Source organism: Mus pahari, chromosome 10, assembly GCF_900095145.1.
Source record: "Mus pahari chromosome 10, PAHARI_EIJ_v1.1, whole genome shotgun sequence".
NCBI classification, from domain to species: Eukaryota; Metazoa; Chordata; class Mammalia; order Rodentia; family Muridae; genus Mus; species Mus pahari.
The window spans coordinates 107,621,641-107,631,165 of NC_034599.1; the positions used below are offsets into that span (position 1 = coordinate 107,621,641).

Consider the following 9,525-nt stretch of genomic DNA (forward strand, 5'->3'; position numbering starts at 1 on the left):
TTCTGATAGGTTAGACTGTTCAACTCACTGTACTCCATCCATCCCTCCCCGGCAGAGGGCCCAGAAGACAAGGATCACATACAGTGTTCCTACTGCCAGATCAGACACACAGACACACACACACACACACACACACACACACACACACACACACACACCCCTACTGAACTAAGGCCTATTTCACCAAATAGTACTAGTATCAAATATTATGAAAATGAAGTATTTGACAACACAAGGGTTAGGAATGATGATGAGAGCATTCAACCGGAATCTCTAACATACCCTCTTGGGTTGAGAAATGTAGAACATGCAAACATTAATAAATGGAACATTTTTACACACAGTTTGCAAGGGTAATTTCTGTGAACTCCATCTCCATAAGCTGCTAGGATACTACCTCACACAACAGATACTGGTCACATTTCTTCTAAGTCCAGCGCCTGGAACTCACCTCGTTCTTCCCATTTTTGCCACTGCTACCCTGTGAAATCATTTTTTCTAGGACGGCAAGAAGATGTAGAGCTTTCTCAGCTTGGTGAGTTAATATATACAAGTCTACGAGCAGAAAGCACACGGCTTGGGCAAATTTTTCTTCTGGAAAAACAAACACACAAATAGGAAGTTACAATCCAAGGTTGAGCATACGGCTCTGCTTACCCACAAATAGGACACCACCCTGCAAAATGAAGCACATCTTTCCTCAAGCAAAGGATGCCACTAAAGCCATGACTGAAAGCAGCATGCTATCCCTGGAACTGACTCTGTATGTAGACCAGGCTGGCCTCGAACTCAGAAATCTGCCTGCCTCTGCCTCCCGAGTGCTGGGATTACAGGCGTGTGGATATTTATTTTATGTGCATGAGTGTTATAAGTGTGCCGAGATCCTGTATTCTACACTCATATACACACACACTCAACTGTACACCTATGAACATACATAGAAAATGACCAAAAATCCTGCCTGTATACATGTGTATTCCTGGTGCATGCTGAGACCAGAACAGGGCATTGGATCCCTTGGAACTACAGTTACAGACAGTTGTTGGCTGCCGTGTAGGGCTGGGAACCAAACCCAGATCCTCTACAAGAGCAAGAACTCCAAATCACTGAGCCATTGTCCAGGCCTAATCTTCCTTCATGTAAAATAAGGTAAGAAAGGTCCCTAAGAGAATAGTCAACAGCAAAAAAGAGACAAGAAGTTTTGTACTACCCAACAGTTCAATTTCGCCCTTCCTTCCCTTTGTCCCTTCCTTTCTTTTTGATAGGGTCTCATGAAACCCAGGCTGGCCTCAAACCTAGAATGTATCAGAAGATGACCCCAAACATCTAGTCCTCCTGCCCAAGTCCAGTAGGCTAAGCTTACAGGCATGTGACAGCAAGTGGGGGACCTTTAAAAACCAAGTGGGAAAGAGAGCTAAAGGAAAACTGGCCTTCTCTAGACTAAAAACAAAATTAGAATTGTGGAAACAGCTTTATTTTGTTGTTTTTGGCCATTTTCTATGTGTGTACAAAGTTATGCAGTTGCTATGTGTGTACATGTGTGTGGAAGACAGAGGAATCTCTGCTGTTGCTCCTTAGTGACTGTTTACTTTAGCTGTTCTACCTGCATGTATGTCTGTGCCTGATGAAACCAGAAGAAAGCATCAGATCTTGTCAGAGTGAGCAGCTATGTGGGTGCTGGGAATTGAACTCATGCATTAGAGCAGCTGGTGCTCTTATCTATTGAGCCATCTCTCCAGTCCCTGACTTTAGTTGTCTGAGGCATGCATCTCACTAGCCTGGAGCTCTTTAAGAAAGCCAGGCTATCTAGCCAGAATTCTCAACACATTCGCCTCTCCAGCAGTGGATTACAGTCATGTACCACAGGCCTAGCTATTCTTATGTGGGCTCTGGGCACTGAGTTCAGGCCCTCACATTCACAGGGCAAGTACTCTACTGAGTCATGTATTTCTCCCATTCTTTTTCCCCTTTAAATGCTGACATATAGCTCAGATTTAGGTCATCTAGATAAAGGCAATAGAGAAATGTGCAAGAAAGAGAGGACATACCAAAAGGTTCTATGAACTGATAGAGCTTCTCGCCGACAGATATGGCCTCTGTGTACTGGCGCAGATGATAGAGAATGACTGCCTGGTTATAATACAGCATGCTGTTTTCAACATCGTCTAATCCATCCATCTCTTCAACAGCCGAGTGGACCTGAAACAACCCAGGCAGAATGCACTCTAACAACAGCAAGGAAACAAACAGCAGCAAAACGCAAAGAACTCAGCGGGGTGTGTGACACACCCCATAAGCTCAGCACCTAAAGCTGAGGCAGGAGAACAAACACAAGGTCAAGGTCAGTCAAGGTTACACAGTGAGTTCCAGGCCAGCCTTAGAACAGCTGTGAGTGCAGATGTGTGCCACCATGCCCAGCTCCAACACATCTTATTTGCTTTTCCTACACTGCAATAGTATCTCTGTCAGGCTACACGGCCTAATCCCACCACTGGGAGAGAGGCAGAGATAGCCAGATCCCTGAGTTCCAGGCCAGCCTGCTCTACAGAGTGAGTTCAAGGACAGCAAGAGCAACAGAGAAACTGTCTAAAATACAAAATACAAAACAAGGACAAAATAGTACCTTCAGGTTTTAATTAGTCCCCAATCAAAGCTACATAGTAAGAATACAAATATTTATCTTATAAATGAAAGTGATTAGTCTTAATTATGTTGTCCAAAAGCTGGGTATATTTAAGGGTCTAGTTTCATAGAATAAAAATTCTATGTTTTAAAAAATAGATGGGCGGTGGTGGCGCATGCCTTTAATCCCAGCACTTGGGAGGCAGAGGCAGGCGGATTTCTGAGTTTGAGGCCAGCCTGATCTACAAAGTGAGTTCCAGGATAGCCAGGGCTACACAGAAAAGCCAGGGCTACACAGAGAAACTGTGTCTCGAAGGAAAAAAAAAAGGATTTTGTTTTTATTTCCTGTGTGTGAGTGTTTGCCTGCAGGTATACATGTACACCTCAAAGGCAAAAAGAGGGCATTGGATGCCCCGGAACTAGAGTTACAGATGCTTGTGAGCTACCACCCAGATGCTGGGAACCAGACCCAGCTCCTCTGGGAAAGCAGTCAAGCCAGTGCTTTGAACCACGGAGCATCTCTTCAGCACAGGATGAGGGGGTGGACCAGTGACACAATCACATATGGAGCCCAGAGGACAGGCTTGTGTCACAAGTGCATCTACCCTCTGAGCAATATCACTGGCCCAACATTTTCATTTATTTTCTTCCCCCTGCCCACTTTTAGGTTTAATTATTTTATTTTTGTGTATGACTGTTTCACCTGCATGCATGTATGTATGGTAGAAGCATGCCTGTCAGATCCCACATGGGGCTAGGTCTTATTTCTGCAAGAGCAGTAATTGTTCTAACTCTAAATGCTAAGCCCTCTCTAGCCCATCTTCCCAATATTTTTTAAAAAATAAATTTCCGATATAGGTCTTATTCTATATAGCCCAGGATGACTTCCAAAAACAGTTATCCTCCCGCCTTAGCTTATCAAGCGTTGGGATTATAGACCACGTTTGTATTTTATTATCATTTTTTATTTGTTTGAAAACAGGGTCTCATGGAGCAGTGGTGGCACATGCCTTTAATCCCAGCACTTGGGAGGCAGAGGCAGGCAGGATTTCTGAGTTTGAGGCCAGCCTGGTCTATAGAGTGAGTTCCAGTTTAGCCAGGGCTACCCTGACAGAGAAACCCTGTCTTCAAAACAAAACAAAAAAAGAAAACAGGGTCTCACTATATAGTTGAGTTCTGCCTCCTGAGTGCTGGGATTAAAGGCATGCACCACATGCCTAGATTAGTTTGTGTTTTTGAGGCAGGGTCTCATTATATAGCCCTGGCTTGGCCTAAAACTTGCTTTGTAAACCAGGCTGGCCTAGAACCTCTTTACATTTCACAACAAGTCTTTAATTATGTACAACACATGTAACTAGAATTCTAGCCACATTAAAACTAACATTTCTTTGCCATCATAAAAATCAAAACACAGGCTGGAGAGATAGCTCAGAGGTTATAAGCACTGGCTGCTTTTCCAGAGGTCCTGAATTCAATCCCCCGCAACCATGTGGTGGCGCATGACCATCTATAACAAGATTTGTTATAGATGTCCTGTCCTCTTCTGGCCTGCAGACATACACACAGGCAGAACACTGTATAAATAATGAATAGATCTTAAAAATTTTTTTCAAAAAGAAAAATTAAAACAAAATTATTGTCTAATATTATTAGATTAATTCTAAAGTTGACATTTCCCCTAAATCATGCAGTGGTTTAATACACATGGATTTAACAACCTTGGTGTTGGATGGTATTGAACCTAAAGCTTTACAGAACACAGGGGCTCATAATCAGATCTCAGGCACTGATATGGTAAGCCTGACATAGCAGGCAACTCATAGGGAAGAAAAGACGCTGGTGGACCTGCTCAAGAGAGCTCTTCATTAATTATTCAGTCACCATGTTTACACTAAGAAGTGTCTTAAATAGAAAAAGCTCAAGCTCCATTTCTAAAGGAAGGCAACTCTTTCTGTAGTAGTATTTATTTTATTTAAAGTTCTTGCTGTGTGTTCTTGTGTGTGAAGCTCCTGCGTGGCTTGATCAGCATCAGTACTCCCCTCTGCTGCTCTCCACCTCTTCCTGGAGACAGGGTTTCTCACTGGCCTTGGGCTTGCTAAATAGGCTAGGCTGGTTGTGCAAGGCCTCCTCAGTGTTGGGGTTAGAATATCCTTTAAACCTATGCAAAAACTATAGCAACAAAGGATTCAGATCAGTAGAAATACTGTCATCAACATCAGGCAAGAAATAACATTTATTTTCCTTAACTAGTTGTATTTCACAGATTAACACAACAAACTTTTATAGTTAAATTCATTATCACCTGATTCTTCAGCTGGTTAAGTGTTTGTCTCAAATTATCTGTTGTTGTTTGATTATTTTTAAAAAATTCAGCTACTGCTGTATTCAGAATAATTTTGTAATCATCTTTGTTTATATCTTGGAGACAGGCAAGGTGTTGCAGACAGGCATCATAATTTCCAGACTAAAAAGAAACAAAAGACAAACAAAACCACACATATATACACAAAATTCCATATCAGCTTTAAGAACAATACAGCTTTTCCATGTTTCCCTCATCTCTCCTCATGTTTTAAAGCAGAAGTCCCCTACATACAGCAATAGGCGAGTCAGTGAACAGTGAGCATGTTGGGTATTTTCTATATCTGCAGATAAGAGCCACCATGCACACCAGACATGAAAGATAATGTACACATACCGCTGGCAGGGTATGGAGAGCAGAGGCTAGCCAAGAAAAGGATGTAATTATTCCAAAGGTCAGATTCTAGTAAGTATACTTTGAATGCAAATCAAATTCTTCTAATGCATATTTCAAATGTATGTACATATATAGCATAGGGGTTTTTCCATATTGTTTAATGTCAGAAAGGTTGTAATTCTGAAAACAAATATTTGGTGTTTCACTTTCAAGTACAGTCAAGACAAAGTCTAAACAGAGCAGGGAACTGGAAAGACTGACTGACCACACATTTACAAATCTAAATTTAGAAGACTCAAACAACGCTAGAGTTAAAACATGTTCGTGAAAACAAAAACTTGGGGGTAGTCCAAAAGTACTTCTAATCTTTTTACCACATTTACATAAAATTAAACCTAATTCTCCTTTGAGTTAACTCCTGACTTATGGTGGTCGGGTGAAGAGGGAAGCCACTTCTTACTGTGAAGGCCTGGAGGGCACTGGCGGACAGCTCCTTCTCCTGGTCCGTGACCCCAGATGACTGGCCTGCCCCTTCATGCTTCTCTGCTCCCTGATCTGCAAACACACAAGGTTTCTTTAGAAATGGCAGTGGGGACTGGAGACAGTTCAGCAAGAAAAAATATTTATTCCCATGCAAGCCTGACCCTTGTGTTTGATCCCAAATCCTACAGGATGGAGAGAGCTGACTTCACACATTATCCTGACCTCCACCTGAGTTCACAGCTCATCACATGTCTGCCCACACACAAGAAATGAAGCTCAACAATGAGTTTGTTCTCCTCCATCTGTTTTGGTATTTCGGGGTTGGGGGTGGAAAGCAAGTTTAGAGACAGTGTCTCGTGTAGTCTAGGACAGCCTCAAACTTAGTATTTCACGGCTCTTCCTTCCCTCTGCCTCTCAAGAGCTGGGGTTACTTGTATGTGCCCCTACACACCTGTCTGTGTGTGTGTGTGTGTGTGTGTGTGCGTGCGTGTTTTCTGGGGACTTAGGACCTTGAGCACTTGCTCTGCTTACCAGACTTGAGGTCACAGCCTGTGCCCCAACAAAATTTGGCCACCCATCACTCATAAGTAATTAAAATAGCCAAATTAACAGTAAAAAGTAGAAAGGGGAGGTATTCAATGTGTCCCCATTGGGAAGAGGGACAGAGTCTTAATAACTTCCTCAGGACTGCTTCAGGGCTCTGAGGTTAGGCTGAGGTTTAAGTAGAAACCGAGTTATATGCTTACACACACACACCATGCATGCTTCCTATGAAGTTATTTCAAGGCAAATGAAAAGCATCTTCCTAATTCATCAAATGAGTATGAGCTTAGACAATAGTGAGTTGGGACTGCAGTGTCCCGGTGGGAAAGCTCTTGTCTACTATATACAAGGTCTTGGGTTCAATTCCCAGCAACACCAAAAATGAGTAAGCAAACAGGACAGAATTCAGCGGCAGAATGCTTGCCTGGCACCTGAGGCCCTCAGTTCAACCCCCAGCCCCACATAAACCAAGAACAGGGGTGCCTAGCACTCCAGAGGTAAAGTCTGGAAACTCAGTTGTTCAAAGTCATCTTAGCAAGCTCAAGACCAGACTAAGACAGGAGATTCTTAACTCAAAAAATGTTGTTGGTTCAGAAAGCTAACACAGGAAGACTGCTGGAAATTCAGGAGTTCAAGACCAACCCAAGGAAGACAGTGAGACCTTGTTTTTTAAAAAAATAAATAAAGTGCTTAATTTGACAGTAGGTTTACATCCCAGCTACAGGGTGACTTTTTAAGTGTTCCATACTGAATACCAAAACCAATTGGCTGAGTGATAGAGGTGTTTGCCTGGCAGTTAAGGCCTTGGGTTTGAGCCCCAGAACCACAAGGAGTGGTGATGGGGAGTGACTAGGGGTAGAACAACTGTAAAAATATGCACACAGACAGACAAGACAGACACATATATCATACATACATACCTACATCTGAATATGCACAGAATCAAGGATCTACTCCCAACTTTAAATAATCACCTCTAGGATGGAGGATTTCACACCACTTCCCACTCCTCTTTAAATTCTCTTGACCACTAGGAAGATGGCTCAGCGGCTGACTCATGACTATCCTTTTAACTCCAGTCCCAGGGTATACAACACCCTCTTCTGAACTCTGAGGGCAGCAGGCATGCACAAATACTCACATCCATGAAATAGAAATTTAAGTATAAACCGCTCTTACTTCGGTGTGCCCACTTTTGAGGTAGGATAGCCCAGGACCCTATACAGCCAAAGCTAGCTCTGAACTACTGGCTCCTGTCTCTGCCTCTCAAGTTCTGAGACTACAGATGTACAACACAGTACTAGATCTAGAGGACATGCTTTTTTTTTTTTTTTTTTAATATTTATTAATTTATTATATGTAAGTACACTGTAGCTGTCTTCAGACACATCAGAAGAGGGCACCAGATCTCATTACAGGTGGTTGTGAGCCACCATGTGGTTGCTGGGATTTGAACTCAAGACCTCTGGAAGAGCAGTCAGTGCTCTTAACCGCTGAGCCATCTCTCCAGCCCTAGAGGACATTCTTTAATGAGTCACCTGGGCTTAAACATCAGTGATTTTAGTTAAGAACTCTTGTAACTCTGGCCCTGGGGATGTGGAGAAAGGAGGACAGAGTCTGAGACCATCTTGAGTAATATAGTGAGAGACTGCCTCAAAAATCCACACACACGGGGCTGGAGAGATGGCTCAGCGGTTAAGAACACTGACTGCTCTTCCAAAGGTCCTGAGTTCAATTCCCAGCAACCACATGATGGCTCACAACCATCCATAATAGAATCCAATGCCCTCTTCTGGTGTGTCTGAAGACAGCTACAATGTACTCATATAAATAAAATAAATGAATTGTTTAAAAAAAAAAAAATCCACACACACACACACACACACACACACCCCTGAGACACAGTTTTAATATTAGCTCAAGCTAGCCTCAAACTTACTATGAAGCCCATGGTTAGCCTCAAAATCATGGCAATCCTCCTGCCTCAGCCTCCCAAGTGCTGGGCTTAAAGGATGAGCCACAATGCCCATCTAGAACACTGAAGAGTTTAAGCATCTATCTACCACTAAAATCAGATTCATGTGGACACAGCTATCATCATCCCTAGAAAACAGAAAAAGTCAAAATTCCCGAGGAAATGGGCCAACCTCAAGGTAAAGTGACCAGCTCTGAAGCTCATTTCTATGTGTATTTGAGAACTGAGTTGCATAAATACTTTTTTACATACATATTAGTCAAACCATAATTTACCTACATCTTTTACTTTAGGATAACAAAACTACTTCAATGAGATTGCTTTTTTTTTGTTTGTTTTTAATTTATTGTGCATTGCAGAGTTGGAACCTGGTTTTCAAATGTTTTAAGAGACAAACACTATCGACGTGCTCGGCGTATAAGTAGCGCGCGTTGCACGGTCAGGCTTTGTCAGTCCCTGCAGCCGCCTCCGCCGGCCGCCCTCCAGCCAGCAGCTCGGCGCCACCTCCGGTCGGCGTCTGCGGCGGGCTCGAAGAGGCGGCTGACGGTGCGGCGGCGGTGGCGGCGGCGGCGGGCGAGCGGGCGCTCTTCGGGGTTTGGCGGCGGCGTCTCCATGGGTCCTGCCAGCTGCGCCACTGTGGTGTGAGTGTTTCAACCACTCCAAGGAGACAGCATTCAGAGTTCTTGGATAAGTCGGCCTTGTGAGGAGCTGGCGATAATTTAATTCCATCTCCAGGTTTTCTGTAGGCACATGGGAGAACCATGAGCAGCTTTACTAAGGAAGAGTTTGACTGCCACATCCTCGATGAAGGCTTTACTGCTAAGGACATTCTGGACCAAAAAAAAATCAATGAAGTCTCTTCTGACCATAAGGATGCTTTCTATGTTGCGGACCTCGGAGACATTTTGAAGAAGCATCTNAGGTGGCTAAAAGCTCTTCCCCGTGTTACTCCCTTTTANGCAGTCAAGTGTAACGATAGCAGAGCCATAGTGAGCACCCTAGCTGCCACTGGGACAGGATTTGACTGTGCAAGCAAGACTGAAATACAGTTGGTGCAGGGGCTTGGGGTGCCTCCAGAGAGGATTATCTATGCAAATCCTTGTAAACAAGTGTCTCAAATCAAGTATGCTGCCAGTAGCGGGGTCCAGATGATGACTTTTGACAGTGAAACTGAATTGATGAAAGTCGCCAGAGCACATCCCAA

General features: G+C 43.4%; 1 protein-coding gene across 4 annotated transcripts in view; it reads right to left on the reverse strand.

The window, feature by feature from the left end:
- The window catches only part of Cnot10 (CCR4-NOT transcription complex subunit 10), a 52,497-nt gene that overhangs the window by 36,899 nt on the left and 6,073 nt on the right, over window positions 1–9,525 (reverse strand). For 3 of the 4 annotated variants that reach the window (XM_021206276.2, XM_029543278.1, XM_021206274.2), the window contains exons 2-5: window positions 5,781–5,875; window positions 4,925–5,086; window positions 2,049–2,199; window positions 452–594 (exon numbers count right to left, since the gene is read on the reverse strand). In XM_021206276.2, coding sequence (XP_021061935.1) covers window positions 452–594; window positions 2,049–2,199; window positions 4,925–5,086; window positions 5,781–5,875 — 551 coding nt within the window. The remainder of the gene's footprint in view (window positions 1–451; window positions 595–2,048; window positions 2,200–4,924; window positions 5,087–5,780; window positions 5,876–9,525) is intronic. The other variant, XM_029543279.1, reaches the window with a different exon arrangement.